At 64.2% G+C, this 19055-nt stretch overlaps 2 protein-coding genes across 4 annotated transcripts; both read right to left on the bottom strand.

Moving 5' to 3' along the window:
- Positions 1-186: 186 nt before the first annotated feature.
- On the bottom strand, positions 187-13650 carry C1H20orf27 (chromosome 1 C20orf27 homolog). 2 transcript variants are annotated; one of them, XM_030021140.1, is made up of 6 exons: positions 13580-13650; positions 11708-11820; positions 8429-8571; positions 5675-5813; positions 2048-2170; positions 187-1086 (listed from the first exon to the last, which is right to left on the bottom strand). In XM_030021140.1, the coding sequence occupies exons 2-6, from the start codon at positions 11724-11726 to the stop codon at positions 986-988; spliced, it is 525 nt and encodes a 174-aa protein (XP_029877000.1). In that variant the 5' UTR covers positions 11727-11820; positions 13580-13650; the 3' UTR covers positions 187-985. The 2 variants fall into 2 exon arrangements, with proteins under 2 accessions (XP_029877000.1, XP_029877001.1); XM_030021141.2 differs by lacking the exon at positions 13580-13650 and adding an exon at positions 12457-12581.
- A 1304-nt stretch (positions 13651-14954) lies between these two features.
- SPEF1 (sperm flagellar 1) lies at positions 14955-18945 on the bottom strand. 2 transcript variants are annotated; one of them, XM_030028767.2, is made up of 7 exons: positions 18813-18945; positions 18551-18662; positions 18208-18364; positions 17334-17391; positions 17022-17085; positions 16641-16752; positions 14955-15425 (listed from the first exon to the last, which is right to left on the bottom strand). In XM_030028767.2, the coding sequence occupies exons 1-7, from the start codon at positions 18919-18921 to the stop codon at positions 15318-15320; spliced, it is 720 nt and encodes a 239-aa protein (XP_029884627.1). In that variant the 5' UTR covers positions 18922-18945; the 3' UTR covers positions 14955-15317. The 2 variants fall into 2 exon arrangements, with proteins under 2 accessions (XP_029884627.1, XP_029884636.1); XM_030028776.2 differs by having other exon boundaries at positions 17343-17391.
- Between the last annotated feature and the right edge of the window lie 110 nt (positions 18946-19055).

The raw sequence follows: 19055 nt of genomic DNA, 5'->3' as shown, positions 1-19055 counted from the left end.
CCAGCCCCACGCAGGGATGGGCTCATGCAGCCACTCACACTCTGGGGTGCACAAATAAATGGATGTGACACCCCAGCCCTGGGGGTGTCCCCTGTCCCCCACTCTCCTCTGGGGGTTTTAGTCAGGTTGCAGCCACCAGTTCCAATGCTCCTGGGGGGGTTCAATGGAGGCAAACTGAGCTCCAGCCCCTTCTCAGCTGAAGTTTATTATTTACCTCTATAGATTTTTGTACTTAAAAAACCCCCACACATACACATAGATGTGTATATATATATCTATATATTTATATATATATATATAGGCACATAAAGCCTCCTGTTGGTTTCAAAACTGAGCCACTTCTCCTGGTCCTTGTACCATGGGTCTTACCGGGGAAAAAAAAAAAAAAAAAAAAGAGGAGAGGAGAGAAAAAAGCAAAATGGAAGGAGACCAAGGCAATGGCTGCGACGTGAGGACAGGGACGGGCTCTGCCACAGGGACACAGGCACCAGCCCCAGAGCTGCCGGGGACCCAGCTTCCCTCCTGCTGCCAGATCCTGCCTTGGCCCATCTCAGCTCCACACCCCAAGAGGCAAAATTCCACCCCGGGGGGGGGGCTCAGCTGAGGCTCCGTCACCCCCTGACCGTCCCCTCTCCTGGGGATAAAAGCAAGGGGAAAGCAGCAAGAGCAGCTGGAGGCATCAAGCAGGATCCCTCCCTAAGGCTCCAGCAAGAGATGCTCCAGCATTTGGGGAGTCCCTCCTGCGCTTCAGGGACCCCCCCCGGCCCTACAGCAGGGAGGGTGGGCATGCTGCGTGCACGGCAGCAGTGGTGGCCGCAGCTGGGGAAGCAGCAGCTTGCCCCCCAGCTCCATGGTGTCCACGGAGCTGCAGCCCCCAGGACCTGCTGACATGGGGTGAGGGAGTTTGGGGTTTGTTTTTTTCTTTTTTAAATTTGAGCTTCGTCCTCAGGAGCCACGCAGGCGGCGGGAGGGGCGGGGGGGGGGGCTAGTCGAAGCCATGCCAGTCGCTCTGCTCCGAGTCGTACTCCAGCTCCGCGCCGATGCAGCGCACCCCGTCCAGGAGCATCGGCGTGCCGTGGTGCCGGTCTGTGGGACAGGAGGGGACAGTGGGGATGGGGACAGAGCCGGGGGGCAGCCACATATGGCCTCAGCCTGGCTGGGGGTGGGGGGGCTCGTTTCAGCTTTTTGAAAGCCCTTTTGGGGAGTTTTCAGGCTCGCAGGTGCTTATCCTCCCTCCCGCGGTCCCCACGCAAGGGACGCTGGCACCCAGGGGACTGGGAGATGCAGGGATGCTGCACCGGGACGGTGCTCAGCCCCCAGCGAGCCAAGGCTCGGGCGCTGCAGTGCCGGGGGTGCTGGGGGCCAGGCTGGGACGTGGGGTGAGGACACAGTGAGATATAGCAGGGGGGTACTGGGGAGCGAACTGCCAGCCCTGCCAGGCCCAGGGACCCCGGGACCAGCTGCGTGGAAGATGCTGGTGAAAGCAGTCGCACGTCACACAAAGCAGAGGAAGCCGAGCTACAAAATGCTGCTCTAATTAACAAACCCAAATTAGGCAGCAAGGTGGGGGAGGAAAAAGAATAAAGACAAGCAGCTGCAGCTGGAGGAGAGGGGGACCCCAGTGGGCTTGGGCACAGCCCCCCGGCTGGGCTGGGGATGAGGAGGGGGGGCGAGCGGGTGCCCCCCAACCCACTCGCTGCAGCCCCACTCCATGTACCCCTTCACTGGGGAGGTCCCACAGCTTCATCCCCCAGGCTGGGGATTTTTGGGGTGGAAGTCGGCTGGTTTAGACAATTTCCCAGAAACGTCCACCAGGTGGGGAAAGCCTACAGCGGTGGAACCGGGCAAGGTGGAAGGAGATGGGTTGGGGATGCAGGGAGCATCCCTGGCTCCCCAGACACAGGCACAGCAGAAAGCAGGGGGTCTCCAGCCAGACCTGCCAGCGCTCCCCGTTACCGGCTGTGCCGGGGAGGAATCGCTGCTCCGAAACCCAAAGAACCGCGCCAGGTCCCCGCACCGCTGCCCACCGGTGCTGCCAGACCCTTACCCATGACACGGGCTTGGACCACCACCTTGATGCAGGCGCCTTCGCCGGCCTCGCTGGCCAGGACCATCTCTTCCTTCAGGACCCCCTCCTTGTGCGCCGTGTACTCGCACTTCACGCTGTAGCCTGGGGACAGAGACACCCTGGGAGCTGGGCTCCGGCTGCAAGAGCTGCCTGCACCTTTCCTACCCCATCCCGAAATCCCTCCTCACCGCAGGCACCCAGAGGCAGCAGAGCCTGGGGCACGGCTGATTTAGTCCCATGCCCACCACCGAAGTGCTGAGCAACACAGCACAAATCTTGCTGGGCTCCCTCCCCACCCCGTGCCTCGGTTTCCCCGCCCGTGAGGCAGAGACAAGGATGCTGAGCCTTGGTGAAAAGCAAAAAGCTCCGCAGAGATGCAGGCGAGGTGTCGGGGGAAGCTGCTCTTCCCAGCGCCAGGCTCGGGGCACTGCTGTGACGGTGCTGAGCATCCCCCAGCACCCTGAGCCGATGGCACCTCTGAGACCCACTTGTCCCCATCACCCTGCCCCAGGGGCTTTGCAGAGCCCCACAGAGAAGGAGCAGCAGAGCAGGACACCAGCAGACAGCCGCTCTGCACCCCCAGTTGCAGCTGGGGGAGAGGGGGTCCCACCACAGCCGGGAACACCTGTGCCAAAATTGCTATGTCTTCCTCCTTGCAGAGCAGAGGGAACATGGAAACACCCCTTGCAGCCCCCAGCTTGGATGGGGCAAAGGCTGGCCCCCGGCCACGTGCCCTGCCAGCACAGGGACAGAGCTGGCAGGGCCGAAGGAGGCAGTTGTTTTTGATCCAGAGGAAAAAAAGCACAATGTAAAAATAAAAGAAGAGGCAGAAAATTAAACCAGCTGCAGAAAGGCATTAGTCAAACCCTGGTGCGGGGGGCACAAGCAAGCTGTGAGCACGCGGCTGGGCAGCCCCCGCAGAGCTCACAGGGAGGCACCCTGACATGGCTGGCACAGGGCGATGCTGCAACGGCACAAAAAGAGAAATAAAAACGCGCTGAGCATCCCCCAGGCTCCAGAGCACACGCAGCAGTCGGCTCCATGAGCTCAGCCCCAGAGCTCGGAAACACCAGCCCTGCATGGGAAGCGCAGTGGGACAGAGGAGAGCAAAACACCTATGGGCACAAGGAATTTTCCCTGCCTGTTCCTCTGAGTCCCCAGCCCAGCACAGGAGCCGGAGGGGGAGCTCAGAGTAGGGAAGCGCTTTCTCTGCTTGGATCAGGCAGCTTCCACCTTAAATGGGGATGAAAGGTTGTACCTGGAGGCAGGAGGGAGAAGTGGTGGCAAAACCTCTTTCTTCCCAACTCCGGGAGCCCCCTTGTCTCCAGCCCATGCTCACCCGGGGCCTCTTTGTCTCTGTGTCCGTGCCAGATCACAGCCCTGCTCGCCAGCCCCGCCGTGGCTGTCACCGCAGCCGAGAGCCAGGCACCACGTTCTGCCCAGGCTGAGCGGCCTCAGGACCGCCGGCAGCACAGGGACTGGATTTGGCTGATGGCTGGACAAATCTGGCAAGCTCCATCCCCACCTGCAGCCGAGGACGTGGGAAGCAGAGCCTCGAGGGGAGCCCCGGCTGTCACCAGGACCCCGAGGACCTCAGGGACAGATGCCACTGAACCGCTGCGAGGCACAGGACTCCTCCGGGTCCCACCAGAGCTGCTTGCAGTCCCCGAAGGGCTCCTTTCCCCAAACCCTTGGGAGCCCTGGCCCTGAGCCCAAGCCGGGTGTGCCAGCCCGAGGTGGGAAGCTTTAAGCAAACAAAGCTTAAGTGCTTTGCTGGGCCAGAGCCAAAGCTCGTCCCTGCCAGCCACAGCCCCGCTTCCCGACCCTCGGCTGCCGGGAGGCGGCATGGGGAGAGGTGGCAAACTGCAGCCCCAGGGAGCCGGAGGGGACGGGGATGCGGGAAAGAGCATCCACCGGCTGCTTGTCAACCACAGCAGCTGGCACAGGACCAGCCGAGGTGCCCCAAGGCGCTTTGCAGCCCGCTGTGTCCTCAGAGCAGTTCCCGTGTCCCCAGGACGGCTGTCACGGAGCCCAGGGTGACGCTCAGCTGTCTCAGCCGCTGCGCCGGGGCCACCGTGCACAGCCCTGTTCCCTTTCCCCATGGACGTGCCAGCAGCAAACTGACCCCAGACCAGAGCCGGGCTGGTGCCTGAGCCTGGTGCATCTTGGAGCAAACCCTCTCTCTGTCCTTGTCCCCGTTCCCACCAGCCTGTGGGCCCTGCTCCACAAACCCATGGCCACTCTTCACCTCCCACCTCCCAGACTGATCTGAACCCACAAGAAACAGCAGCTGATTGATGCACATTTGGGATAAAAGAGTATTTAACTGCCCAACTGCAGACGGTAAGTTATGGAGAGATGCAGTTCTGCAGGGGACGGAGCAACAGCCACGGTGCCGGGTGTCTGCTGCGGCCGAACCTGCACTGCCGGAGGGGATGGGGCAGACCGAGCAGGACTGAGGGCTGGGGGAGCCAGGAAGGGGATGCGGAAGGATGGGGCAGAGCAGCCAGCAGGACCCCCAGCCCTGCAGCTGGGATCCCGGGGGGCTGCCACGTGCCCGGCCCCTGGCGTGGACTCAGACGGCGCTGAGCTGCCGCAGACACGGCACAAAGCAAAGCCCAGGTATCTCCTCCGCGCAGACCCGTGCCAAGCGCTTACGTTTCAGGACATTATTCTCCTTTCCTCTACAACAAGAGAATTAGCAAGAAGCCTGGAGACAGACAGAGAGACGACCCCCCCTTGGCTCCAGCCTGTTCTTTAGGCAGACCCTCGGTGCAGGCAAAGAGCAGACAGAGCAAGTGCTAAAAATACCAGCACGTCTGGACTTTGTTCAGCAGGTTTCTGGATTAAAATGCCACAAAAGCCGCTCTTCAAGCACGCAGGTCGGGGTCGGGCGTCTCCCGGGAGGCACAGTGGAAACACGGATTCCTTCTCCATGGGGTAAAGCTCTCCAGTGCAGTGCTGCAGGGATGGGCGCTGGGATGCCGCCCCGGCAGAGGCACAACCACCCTGGGCAGAGCCAGGACCAAATGCCACCCTCAATGCTAGCAGCTGCAGTGGAACTTGTCCCCAAAGCCATACAGGTCAGGGACAGCCTGATCAGCCTGCCACCCCCCCACCGTGCTCAGGGGAAGGACGAGGCTCGGGGTTTGGGAAATGCTTTGGAGGACGCTCACCCACCGAGTTCCCACAAGGCAGGAAACCCCACGGCAATAGAAGCCGCCCCACAGGCTCCCAGGGGGGGCCTCTGGGCTCCCCAAGCGAGAGGGATCATCCCCCACGCCTGGCGAGGGCTCAATCCGGACAGCCACGGGTACACCCAGGACCAGGGGGCTGCCGGCTGCCTCCTGCCCCACGGGAGCGCTTGGTTCGTGCTCCCCACGGGGCTCCAGCATGAGGCAGACACCCCTGCCACCCCCACGGGCACTACAGGGGTACGTCTGGGTCTGGCAGCCCCCCCCCGGCCCAGGCAGTGCCCCCGTTGCTGCTCACCCCTCGCCGGCTGCGTTGAAGCAAGGGCAGGATCCAGGAGCCGGCGCAGCAGCTGCCGTGGGGACAAAGCGGGGACAAAGGGGGGACAAAGGGGGGACAAAGGGGGGACCTTACCTTCTGGCAAGGAGGTGATGCCGATGACTCGGAGGTTGATATTGGGGAGGGGAACGGCACAGACATCCTTCCCCAGCCTCTGCACCGGGGGCAGGAGGAACGTGATCTCGTACTTGTGGAGGATCTTCAGGAATCCCACCTGCAAGGAGGAAGGGGGGGACACGGTGGGGGTCACACCATGCCTCGGGCAGGCACCGAGTCGCATGGGAGGTGGTCCCACGCTGCTATCATCCTGTCTCATCCCGTCCTCCTCCGCAGCCCACCCTGGGGACAGGGACACACCAGGCACCAGGCACCCAAAAGCCCACGGGAAGGTGGGGGGCAGCAGCTGGAGGGGCTATTTCCTAAACAATTGGGAAAAATGTAACAAACACGTCTATTTTGGCAGCACAAAGCAAGCAGCAAAAATAACCAGATCTGAGCAAAGCCTTGGGAACAACCACCCTTTGGTGTCATGGGAGCAGCGACCAATTTTCCCAGCGTAAGCCAAACGTGTTCGGCTGCCGTTTCTTGTCTCTAAAAGCCAAGACGTTTCCAAGAGCACGCCTTCAAATGTCATTTATCCACTGCCACGATGAAAACCAGAGCACTTTCAGAGCCGGCTGCCTCCAGAGCGGGCTCCGTCTCCATTGCACTCAGAAAAACCCATTCTGGGAAGGGAGCGGTGGGCTCCCCGCCTGCTGCAAAGCTCCAGACGCGCCTGCAAACCCTCCTTGCAGCAGAGCCCGGAGCACAGCCAGGATCCAACCCGGCCAAGGGGGCAATCCCTTCCCAGGGACACAGGGTACCCATTGCTCACCGACTGCCGCAAACCCTGCCAGCAGCAGCGGGCAAGCCCTGCTGTGGGCACAACTCAGCCAGGCACTCTCCACCTTCCAGGCAGACATGTACAGCCTGCTCCAAGCTGCACCTCAACCGCCACATAAATACATATTAATACACACACACAGAGATATAAAATGCACACCATATGCTTGCACATTCCTGGCTACGAGCAGCTCCGAAGCATCACTGCAACGCAGAAACCAACAGAAACATCGACGTGCAGCTTCAGGGATTTAAGGACATAGAAAGGCATTTGGTGACCAGCCCTAAAGAGCGTTTTCTCCATAGGGGAGAGGATGAGGGTGGTCTCCTGCCTCCAAGACACATAGCGGGTTGTAGGGTGCGCCCCAAACCTGCTCAGAAGGAAGAGCTGCGTGGTTAAATGCGGCCCCAGCATGCTGAGCTGGGCACGGTGGCTGCCAGCGCCGGGCCGGTCCTGCTCTGCCGTCGGGGCTGGCAGCACTGAGGGCAGCAGGCAGCTGCCCCCCTTCCCCGGAGAGGCACGTGCAGTGCCGGTGCGCCCACGGCACGCTGCACGGCACGGGTGGGAAAAAATAATAACAACCACCTACAGATTGGCAATTGCTAAGCAATTCACTGCCATTTTTAGGGCAATAACCCATCATCCGCCCGATACAAATAACTGACTCAGAGCTGAAAGGGAGTTTCAGATTGCTCTGCCGCACGCAATGCTGGAGCAACCCCAACGCTCTCCGAGGGGTTTATTTCTTGGGAGAAAAAGGCCTCCAAAGGAGAGGCTGGGACGGAGGGGCCGGCTTCACGCCAGGTGAAAGCGGCCACAGGAAAGCGGCTCTGGGCAGAGGACTGGTGACCTGCACCTCCAAGTCGCTGCCAAGGTGCCCACCTCACACCCAGACCCCGCTGCCACCAAAGCCCACGGCGTGCCAGCACCAAAGCCTCCGCTCCCGGCACTCAGCCCTGCTGTGCGGGGTGAGGAGCTGTGGGACGGGGCAGGTAGCGAGCGCTCAGGTCTGCAAACCTGCCAGGATGAAATACAAGGTGTCATTAAAGATGGCTTGCTGTCCCCACTGCCATGACTGGCCCCCGGCATGGTTTGGGAGCCACTGTCAAACCTGAACCCACGCTAACACCCACCCACGGCCACAGCCACGTGGCCGGAGGGAAGCGAGAAGCCACAGCACCGCTGGCACACAGGGCGAGACCCAGCTCAGCCCCGTCCCCCCCAAACAGGGGCAGAGGAGACAGTGCCATGTCCGTCCCGTGTCCCCCCCCAACGCCAACGTCCAGGGCACAGCAGGGTCCCCCAGCCCACCCTGCCAGGACTGGGCTCCGCTGCTCGTGACGCCACCAGACCCTGATTTCCAGAGGGGGTCTGCATCCCACCCCCAGCCTGTCAGATCTGGTCTGACAACCCCACAAACACTGCCCAGATCGGGCAGCAGCAACACAGGCCGGGGGCCGTCCCCATCCAGCCCCGAACCTGCCCCCGTCGCTGCCAGAGGCTGGATGCAGCCACAGGAATCGGGTGCTAAATGGGTGAATACGGAGCAAAGCACCCACGTTTATACCTGTGCCCTCAGGAGTATCACAGCCCCCCGTGGGGAAGGACCTGGGTTCTCAGGGTGCTCCCAGGCCCCCCCCCAGGTACACCAGGGAGCTAACAGGGCCAGAAACACCCCCAAATCTGAGAACTGTAACAGAGACGGAGCAATGTCCAGAGGTGCAGCGTTGGAAACCTCCCCGCAGCAGACAGAGCTGCAGGCAGCAGAAGCCACAGGTCCCAGGAGCCCCACAGTTCAGACGGCTACAATGGGCAGCACTGGGGGGTAGACCCACCCCACAGGGCCCCCAGGATGGACCCAGCCCCGCTGCCGCGTGAAGGGACAGGCCAAGGTGGCACTGGGACCCCCCCCCCCCCACCGCCATCCCCCAGGTCACAGCTCCCACCTTGACGAGGAAGCTGCCGTCCTTCTCCTGCGTCACCATCACCGCCGAGTCGTGGAGCTTCTCGTCGAAGTGCACGTGGCCATGGGCCCCCTCGGCGAGCTGGCTGGGGGCGAAGCGCACGCCCCCGCCCTTCACCTTGCTGCCTGCATAGGAAGGAGAGGACAGAGCCCAGGCATCACTCCCTGCCCGCCTGGGATGCATCCACTCCATCCCCAGTCCCCAGCTCCGCGTCCCCCCGCAGCCCCTGGGGACAGACCGAGGCTGGAGCATCATCAGACACGGAGGGGCTTCCCCAGTGTCCCCGCTCTCCCATTTCAGAAATGCCCCATGCCACAGGCTAGGGAGGTGGCACACGGACACCGGTGACCAGCAGCCACAGAGAGCTCACCCTCCGAGCAGGGGGGAGCACATGGACCTGCTGCCAGCCGATGTCCAGAGGCTGTGAGGGTCCCGTCTGTCCCCTGGGCTCAGGAGCATTTGCTCACTCCTGTGATTTTCTCGGCGCAGAGGAACGTGATGAGCAGAGACACGTGCTGTGCCGGGAAGGGGACACAGGTGGGACAAGGACAGGAAGGAAGGACAGCTTCCCTCGGGAAGGGCTCCCACACATCCCAGGGTGTTGGGCAGGGCTCTCCAAGGCTGCAAAGCTGGCCAGTATGTTGGGGAGCAAACCCCACGGTGCCCTGGGGAAACCCAAAAATGCACCTGCTCTGTGAGGACAGGCACCTGCCTGGGGACACCGAGGTCCCCACAGCGGGCAGGAGCTTTCACTGCAGCCCTTTCACTTGCACCTTTGCAATAGGCTCTCTGTGAGCTTCCAAGAAAAAACACTCTCTCCTCTTCCTCCTCCTCCCCAGTATACCCCAAGAAACCCCCCAGTCCGGCCGCCGATTGCATCCATCTGGCAGCGGCTGGGAGCAGATTGCCGCCTCCTTAAAGAAAAGGCTCTTTGTGCCTCGGCAGGCTGGAAACGCCGGAGATTTAATAACTCAGCATTGTTCAGCCGGAACAGCTCGGCAGAAATCCCTTCCCCGCACGCAGGGGAAAACAAGAGACTCAGCCGCTTGCAGAGCGATGCAGCTGCACGTGGCTGCGGTGGGGAAGGGGACGCAGATGGGACCCTCCCTGCCGAAACGCAGGCAGCCCCCGGCCCACCGTGACAGGGCACAGCAACCCTCTGCCCCGCAGAGCCCTTATGGGTGCCATCCTCTGGGTGCCATAGGGCAGGACGAGCCCTGGGACCTGCATGGAACCCACGCACCAGCCAGAAGCTGCGGTGACGGGCAAGGTCTCAGCCCGTGGTTGCCATCAGGAATCCTGATGCCAGCTCCGGGCTCGGAGGAGCTGAGCTCTGATGCCTGCCAGGAGACCGGCAGGGAAAATCCCAAATATGCGTCTCCGTCACACGGCACTTGGAGGCAGCACAGCCGATGCCCGGCACGGAGCCCGGGAAGCCAAGCGGCCCCCGGGGACGAGCGTGTCCAGAGGCCACTTAGCCATCATTGGCCGGGCAGCCACGGCGCTCAGCTAGCCCCCTGACACGGTGTGTCTGAAGACCCTCTGGAGAGAGGGAGGTCTGAGGAAGGCGAAGATGGCAGCCGGGCACCGCGGGCAGCTGTCCCAGGAACTGGCTGTCCCAGGAACCAGGTCACCCGCCGGCACGCACCCCAGTGACCTTGAGAGGCTGCACCGCACGGTGCCCCTGTCCCGGCTCAGGAGGGGCTGACAGGGACTGCCCTCGCCCTGGCAGGAGGGGACAGCCCCTGGCAGAGCCTGGACGGGTGACAGTGGCACCTCGACAGCCCCGGGCGCGTGGGGCAGGGTGGAAGGGGCAGGGGCACCCACTCACGCAGGACCTGCCGTGAGTCAGCCAGCACGGAAATCTCATTAGGGGCAAAATGCAGTTGTGAGTCCTGCACGCACCCGGCAGCGAGGGGAAGTAGAGGCAGAGGTACAGGCAGAGGCTCCATCAGGCAGGGGCTGGGCAGAAAAATCACCTGGAGCTGGTGTGTTTTATCTCGACTCCCTGAGTCCCGCCGCAGTCACGGCAGGAGGGTCACCGGGACCTGCCGGACCCCGCACGGTCGGTGTGCCGGCAGCCGGCCTGGTGCCACGCTCCCCAGGCACCCAGGGGGTGGGTTTGGGGGTCCGACCCACACCCTATGGTGGGGGGGGTGGCCCTCGGTGGGGGACGCCTGCCTCGCACGTGTCGGCAGCAATCGTAAGCCCTGGAAGCAGATGCCAGCTTCAGAGTCAGTGCGTCCCTCCCAAAACAAGGGTGTCCGGGCCCAGCATCCCTGGGGAGGCAGGGCTGGGAGCGGGGAAGCACGGGGGGCTCAGGGCTCCCCCAGCACACTGTTCCCCCCAGCAGGGACCCCCAACCCCTATCCCCCACGCTGCCAGGAACAAGACAGCCCAGAGCAGGCAACCTGCCTGTCCTTTGGCGTCACCACCAACAGACCGCTCGCCTGGCCCTTGTCCTGCCAGGAAGCCAAAGGAGGCTTCACCGCCAGCGGGAGGAAAGCCCCCGGGATGGAGCCGTCCCACGGCCCCGCTCGCCGGCAGTGGGGAAGGAGCCGCGGAGGCCAGAGCCGTGACCAGGCACACAAAGGAAGACAAAATCACGCCCAGCAGCAGCACAAAGAGCCTCTTCGGTCTTTGTCTCAGGCACGGCAGAAAGCCGGGTGCTGCCGCCATAGGGCGCCTCGTGCCAGCGACCTTTTGGGGTCCCCTCCTGGCACCGACAAAGCACCCAGCTCCCCAAGCCCGGCACTGCCAGAGCTTTTCAGGGAGGCAGCCGGGGTCTGGGAGAGGCCGGGAGCACCCATCTGGCACCCATTGCCTCCTGCACAAGCCCTGCCTGGGGCGGGGGGTGCCGAGGGTTGTGCCGATCACTAGAGGGGGACTGCAGCTGAGTGGTGCCGGCAGCACACCACCGGAGCCCCCACCCCACCACAAGCCCCCTCAGTGGGTGCTCACTCACAACTCACGGCAGAAAAACAGCCATAATGTTCCCCCAGTACCCCATAGCCTCTGACTTGCTCAGCGGCTCCCCGGGCATGGAGAGGGCAGCTCCAGGCAGCCCTTGCATCCCTGGCTGCAGGCAGAGGGACCCCCCCCCACCAGGGTCGTGGGCAGAGGGACCCCCCAGCAGGGCCGCGGGCAGAGGGGCTTTCGCCAGGAAGGAGCATCAAACTTGGAGACTGGCCCCGTATCAGGGCAAGGAGCCCCGGAGGGGGCAAGGGGCAGGCAGGCAGGAGGGGGACACCGGGGACTCACCCTTGCTAGCCGTAGCCATGTGTCCCCACAGCAGTCGTCCTTGCGCAAAACTTCAAAGGCACAGGCAGGAGGCCATCCTCCAGGGCCACTGCCGCTGCTCCCGAGCACCGGAGCTGGGGAAGGAACGGGCAGGGTTAGGCAGGGGCAGGCAGAGCCGGGGAGGGCATCTGCTGAATCCGGCCAGGTGCCAGAGCCAGCCGAGCACCACGGACACGACGGCAACGCACGGCTGCGACTCCGGCACTGCTCCGGCACAGACTTGCCGGGGAGGAGTCTGCCTGCAGCTCAGGGGCGTCAGGGAGCCCGGCTTTGGGCAGCAGCAGGCAGCGTGCCAGGGCCTGCACCCAGCCCTACCCCAAGGCGTGATGGGCACAGGCAGGAGCAGCAGCAGGACGGGCAGCTCCTCTGCCCCGCTCCACCATGAGTCTGCGGCGTGAGCCGGCCAGCCCGGGCTCCTGCTCTGCCGGCTCTCAGGGATGACCCCCCCAGCACCCCCAGCCCCAGGGTGGGCACTGTCCCTGCATTAAGGCAGGAAGAGCCACCAGAGACAGGCTGGGGGTGACAGGGCTCATGCCCCCCACCTCCCACCCAGGGGTTCAGGATCTGACACCCCAAAGACCAATTTGATGGAAGCTCAAGCTGAAACCTCCTCCCTGGGGCTCACCCAGCCCCGCTGCCCCACGGGAGGCTGTGGGAGCCCAAACACGGGCTGGTAACATCACCGGGCACCCGGTCCCACCACCGGTAACCCGGTCCCACCACCGAGCACCCGAGGAATCCGGCAGTAGGAGGCAGGTGCCTGAAACAGTGCTGTCAGCAGCCGGGCCTGCCGAGCACAGGGAAATTCATGAAAAAAGCATTAACAGCATCAGCCCTGGAGGAAAATAAGATAAAAAAAAAAAGCAGAGCTGAAAGGGCAGGAAGCCTCTCCAGGGGCCAGGGGGGTGGCAGACCCTCACCGTAGCCCCCGCACCCCACCGTGCTGCTGCCCAAAGACGAGATGATCCAGCCTGGAAAAGAGCTGGGAGGGAAAAGCCCAGGATTTGGGGATGCCTAGAGAGATGCACGGGGGGACACCAAAATGCATCCACGGGCAGCACAGGGTGGGAGGAGACCCCAGGACTGGACAAAGGGAGGGGGGGGACACAGGGCAAGCGGCCCCTGAGCAGGGGCAAAGCATGGGGCCAGCGGCAGGGGGCTCGGCAACCAGGGTGGGCACCGTGCCTGGGCTCACAGCAGGGGCAAACGCGGGGCCCACGGGCTCCCCGTGCCCTTGAGGGGGTCAAGACTCGCCCCCCCCCCGCGGCTGCAGTCCCGGGCTAGTCGGCACTCCACGGACCCCACCGACAGTCCCACGCCGTTGCCCCCCCAGCAGACCGGGCAGTGGGTTCCCAGCGCTCAGCCCCTTCCCGGGGCTCCCCGGCCCCCCCAGGCCGGGGGTGAGCGGCAGTAAGGAGGCGGCGGAGCTGACGCACGCCTCCCCGCCCGAGCCACGCCGGGTGGCCCCAATCTGCCTCCGCCATCACCGGCGCGGCCCCGGTCCCCGTCACGCGTGGGTGTGAGTATCCCCCCCCCCACACCGTGTTTTCACCCTCCGCCGGCTCAGCCCCAGTGCTGCAAAGGGGGTCCCGGGGATGCGCCCCCGGCCTCGGTGCTCCCCTCTGCAGCATGACGGGCCAGCGACCGGCCCGGGCGAGCATCCTACTCCAGCCGACCGGGACCGGGAGAGCGAGGACCCCACCGGAGCGGTCATGTCGAGAGGGAACAATACGGGGAGGGGAAAGCCCGGGGGTCCCTCCCCCTCCCCCTCCCCGTCCCCGTCCCCGTCCCCGTCCCCGTCCCCGTCCCCGTCCCCGTCCCTTCCTCACTCACCCCCGGCCGGTGCGTCCCGGACGCCGCCGTGCTCCCCGCTCCCCGCTTCCCACTACCGGGACACGCCCCCCTCCCTCCCATTGGCCCCGACACACCCTCCGCCGTTCCTATTGGTCCACCCCCTCGTCGGTCACGCCTCCCCACCACGCCCATCGGCTGCCGTTCCGACGGCGCCGCTTCCCGAAGAGCGGTCCGGCGGGGGTAGGGTCGTCTCCAAGGGGCGGGACTGTCGCTAGGGGGCGTGGCGAAGGGGCTGGGGCAGCCAATAGCGGGCGGGAGCGCACGGCTGTAGGGCGCCACATGTGGGCGGCGGGGTGCGCGGCGGCGCGGAGGGGAGGGGGGGCACCCCTCCGGCGTCCCCCCCCCCATCCCCGGGCGATACGGTTGCCACGGCAACCTATCATCGCCTGGCAATTTTTATTGCTCAGACCCCAATGTCCGAGCCCGGGCCCCTTCGGCGGTGGGAGGGAGCACGGGGGAAAAGGGCCACGGCTCGGCTCACCGGCGGGAGCCGGCCGTCAGGGGCGTCGAGGGTGGGAACGGCAACTGGGACACGTCCCTGGCTGGGAAAAGGCAGCCGGTTCCCTTCCAAAAAGCACGTCCGCCCTCCTGGGAATGAGCGGGGGGGGGGAGGCAGCGGCCCCCCCCCGCCACACACACACACACACCGTGCAGGCAAGAACCGTCCCCCCGGGGCGGGGGGGCAGCGGGGTCAGGGCTCGCAGGCAGGGCTGGATCTCACAGGCAGGGACAGGGGACACGGCACACCCCAGGGGCTAATCTGTTCCCCCCCCCAAAAAAAAAACCCTCTTCCTGTGGCCTCCAGATGCCAGAACGCTTAAAAAGCCGGGGGATTCGTTCCCAGGGAGCTGCTGGGGCCCCAGCCGCGTCCTCGCCTCCGGCACGCATGACACCACGCACGGCTCGGCCCTGTGTTGGAAAAAACAACCGTGTTTGACCATAAAAAAGGCCGCAGGTGACTCCGGTGCAGTGAAGGTTGTGGCCAGAGCCACCCCCAGGCATCTCCCCACTGGTGGGGATGGCCCCCGGACCAGCCAAGGGCAGGCAGAGGAGCGGGGGGTACTACCGGGTACCCCCACCCCATGGCTGGGTTGCCCACGCGGTCAGTGCCAGACCCACGAGCAGGTCTGTGTGCCGAAGCACGGATTTTCTCAGAGATTACAAAACCAAACAGCTTTGGGTAAGGGATTAAATCTCAGCCTCCGCCAGCGCACATCTCCTCAGCCCGGGGCAGCCTAGTGGCGTCCCCAGGCTGCTGACAGCCCCTTGACGCTGGATCAGCTGGGAAATAAATAAATACCCCCAGGCTGGAGCAGGCGGGACCCCCGCAGCGACTCAGCCTCGAAGGGAGGTCTCCAAGCGATGACCCGGCTTTTTAATTACCGACGTGCAAGACAAAGGAAGGAGGAACGGCTGCTGTCGGCGGGCGATGGCTGGAGGGCTGAGCGAAACCCATGTGGTAGCGATGCCGCTGCCTCACTGCCCGCTGGCAGGCATGGCGGAGGAACCCAGAGGTGGGCACGGGGGTCCCTGCTTCTGCATCTGCCTTTGCCACCTCTGGCTTTTGTCCTTGAGAGTCTGTCCTGGGAACTGGGGCAACTGGGAGGCACTGGGATGGCTCTTCCAGCTCAGCGGGAGATCCCACGGGTGGGAGAGGTGGGGCAGGCGGCGGGGGGGCAGCCCCAGGCAAGGGGCTGCCAGGCAGGCGAGGGTCCGCTCACCGCTGTTGGCACTGGGCTTCCTGCAGACGCCGGCTGAGGTCGTCTATCCGCACATTCTTGAGGTGCAGCAGCTGCTCCAGCCTCCCCACCTTCAGCTGCAGGATCTGAGCAGAGACACCGACACCCCCTCAGCTTGGTTTCGGGGAGCAGGAGGCACATCCATCCACCCCAGACAGGCTCCATGGGGGGGGGCCGGGGCTTGCCTGACAGCCAGCAGCAAGGACGAGGGGGACGGCGGGACAGGGAACTCAGGGCCGGGCTGATGTGGCTGCTGTGGTCACTGAGCGGCATCAGCCACCTTTAACCACAAGGGAAGCTGAGGCAGGTGAGCACCACTGCCAGATTTGGGGTCCCAATTCCGGCTCCTACAACAACCCACCTCAAGTTCGCACTCCTGCAAAACATGACCCGGGAGTCCCAGCTCCCCACCAGGACCTGGTGACAGCTCTTCCCATCCGAGATGCCCCACAGCATTCCTTCCCTTCTTTCAAAATTTTACATCTTAGGAGATGTTTTCCAGCAGAAAAGCCCCGGTTTTAGACAAGACAGAGCCACTGCCCTGGCTCGGTGCTGAATGAAGCTCCGTTTCAAAAATCACCCACTGCCCAGGGGCGAATAAGGGATATCCAGAGCCTGGTCTGCAGCTGCAAGGGTGGTCCAGGGGCCACAGCGAGCCACGAGCAGAGGGTCTGTGCAGCTGCCATGCCCATTCTGCATCACCCTCATTACTGTGGGGTGGAAGACAGACCAGAAAGGATGAGGATCGGGAACATTTTGGGAATCACAGATTGCTGTGACTGATGTGGGTGCGTGCGTGCCACAGAGATTGAGGGCACGCCCAGGCAGGAAGGATTGAAAGAGAAAGCTGTTCACCCCCGGGGGAGATCTGCAGGCTGAGGCTTTACAAAGGCTTTTACCCGATAAATGCCAGAAAAACACCTGCTGCAGGAGACGGCTGCAGGGACAGAACCACGTCTCCAGGCCAGGCTGAGGCATTGCTGCCTTTCTAGCCTGGCTTGACCAGACCTTTTAGAAGCCCGGCCCTGCCCGGGAGCAGCCAGAGGAGCGTCAGAGCCAGACGTTGGCCAGCTGGACCACGGCAAAGCCAGTGCCAGGCTGGCCCATGCCCGAGGGTGCCACCAGAGCCTGGGTACAGAGACAGGAGCAGCCCCGGAGGTTGATGGCACCGAGCAAATGCCTGTTTGGGCTGTCGTGTACACCACTGTCGCAGGACGGTTGGGAAGGCAAAGGGAGGCTGTCCCTGCCTCGGTGCCGCCACGGGGACAGCGCTTGGCTGGGCTGATGGAGGGTGGGCTCACCTGGATGGTCTCCTGCGCCAGGAGCAGGGCCTGCTCCCTCTCTGCCAGCTGCAGGCGGATGGCAGCGTCCCCTGGGGGAGCCTGGGCACAGCCATGGCAGCTCTTCTTCACCCTGGACCAGGAAAGGAAATGCCGGGACAATAACTGACCCCTCCTGGAGCAATGCTCACAGCCCACGGAGCCGTACAGGCCACGGGGCTCAGGCACATGCCCAGCTCCTCCACATCCTGCCCCACATACCACTGCCTCTGCAGCACTGGGCTCACCTGACCCCCGCGGGGACCCCCAAAGCCTCTTTCCTCGAGAAGCCCCCAGGAGGGGCACCTCACCAGCACCCAGCACATGCCTGCGGTGTCCCTGCACAGCACCAGCAGCCCTTACCCGGCAGCTCTGGGAGACTCCTGGGCATAGCCTCCTCCCACGCTGCTCTTTGCCTTTGAGTAGCCTGCAAAACACAGCAGTTAGCACATGATCTGCCCAAACAGCTCTGTTGCCCCACCACCACCACCACGGGGATGCACCCTTCCAGCAGTGTCTCCTATCCCCCTAGGGCTGGCCAGGCTCATTATTTGGGTGCCCCAACACAAGGCAGGGCTGTGTATGCCCCCCCTCCAAGGTCACGGTTTGGGGTCTGGACCCAGGGAGCCCATAGTACGGCCGGGATGGGACCTTCCTTCCCGATGTGCCACGCACCGGCCCTACCTGTCTCCAGGTAGCTGATATCTTCTAGCGCTGCCTGTACGCCCGGCTTCTGCACAGAGAGGCAGGAAAACACCCGTCACGCCTGGCCATGAGCAGTGGATTGCCCTGTGGGTGAGCCCACAAACAGCCCCTGTGCAGGCAGGGGGCCTGGCCAGGCCCCAGTGTCAGGAGAAGGGAGGACAGGTACCCCAGCCTGCCCGGCTGCTCGTGCCACCCCTCTCTGAGCGGTGCTGGGGCTCGAGGTCCTGGGGAACACTGGGGTGGGGGGTTTGCTCCCACAGCAGTGGGAGAGGCCAGTTCAGAGCAGGGTGTTCCCAGCGTGGCTGCGGTGCCTGCTGTGCCGGCGTTACAGCCCGAAGGCAGGGCTGGGATCCATCTGCCTGAATTCCTGTCTGCTTCAGGGCCACAGCCCTTCCCTAGCGAATTCCTCCTCTGACCTGAGCACCAGAGTCACTGGCAGAGACAGCCCGGGCCAAGTCAAGGCTTCAGAGCGAGCAGGACCGCAGCACTTCCCACGACAGCGCACGGCTGCCATCTGCGGCCGTGCCGCCTGCATCGCTCCCGGTGGGGTGCTCCTACCCTGGCTCTGCCCACGCGAGGGGCTCCCCTGCCTCTGAACACCCCACTGCACTTCTCCATGGAGCTGCAGACAGGGAGATGGCAGCGGGATCCTTGTGATGAGATGGGATAGTGACACCCACAAGGATGTCTAGAGCTCAGCCCAGCTCCCCTGGCCCTGCCCTGATTATACTGACCTCTCTGTGGGGTGGCCACTCGCCCTCATTGCCCTCCAGCCCGTGGCACATGGCACCTACAAGCAAGACATGGCACACCGGGTGCTCCCCTTCCCCCAGGCCCCGCTGACCTGGCCTGGGCCAGACACCGCCTTGCTCTGTTGCTGCTTCTCCTCAATCTTTTGCTGCAGCACGAGCAGCACCTGCTCCACCGTGCCAGGCCGGCACTGCACAACCTGCCGGATCATGTCACCCGGGATGGAGAAGTTCAGCTTACTCAGCACTTTCCTAAAAGAGGAGTCAAACGAGCACCCAGGAGGGCAGGGAGGCAGGCACCCCCGCTGCCCGCAGGACCCTTAGCTGTGTCCCAGCTGGCCAGGTCCCCAGCCAGGACAAACAGGGACACTCTGTACAGCAGGGGGGGGGGGGGGGGGGACAGGAGGGAGGGAACTGGGGGGCCGCTCGCCCCGCTACCTATTGAGATGGCCCCAGTTGGCGAGCTTCTGCGGCGTGGAGCTGGCAGGCACGTAGCTGTGCAGCTGCACCATGGCGGGGAAGAAGAACTTCACCACCTCGGCTGCCAGCACTGGGGGAGGAGAGGAGGAGAGGGGCTGGGGGCGGCGGGGGACCCCCTGCCCCGGGCCCGCAAGGCCCGGTGGCCACTCCGGCCTAGGCCCAGCCGCAGGCCCGGCCCCCCCCCGCCCCGTCCCCGTCCCCCCGGGCCCCCCCGTCCCACCCCCGTCGCTGAAATCCCGGGCGATGTTCCTGCGTGGCCGGGAGAGCGGCACGGCGTCCAACCAGCGGTAAAGACCCCGCAGATCGCCCACCGCTCCGCCGCCCGCCATGCGGCCGCCCGCCCTCCCCGGGCCGCGCCGCGTCCCGCCGCCATGGCAACGGCCCCGCGGGGCATGCCGGGAGCGCGCGGCCGTCGCCTAGCAACGGGCGGCCCGGGGCGGGGGGGGGCTCTGAGCAATGGCGG

This window comes from Aquila chrysaetos, chromosome 1 (assembly GCF_900496995.4).
Source record: "Aquila chrysaetos chrysaetos chromosome 1, bAquChr1.4, whole genome shotgun sequence".
Lineage (NCBI taxonomy): Eukaryota > Metazoa > Chordata > Aves > Accipitriformes > Accipitridae > Aquila > Aquila chrysaetos.
This window is presented reverse-complemented; position numbering and strand designations above follow the sequence as displayed.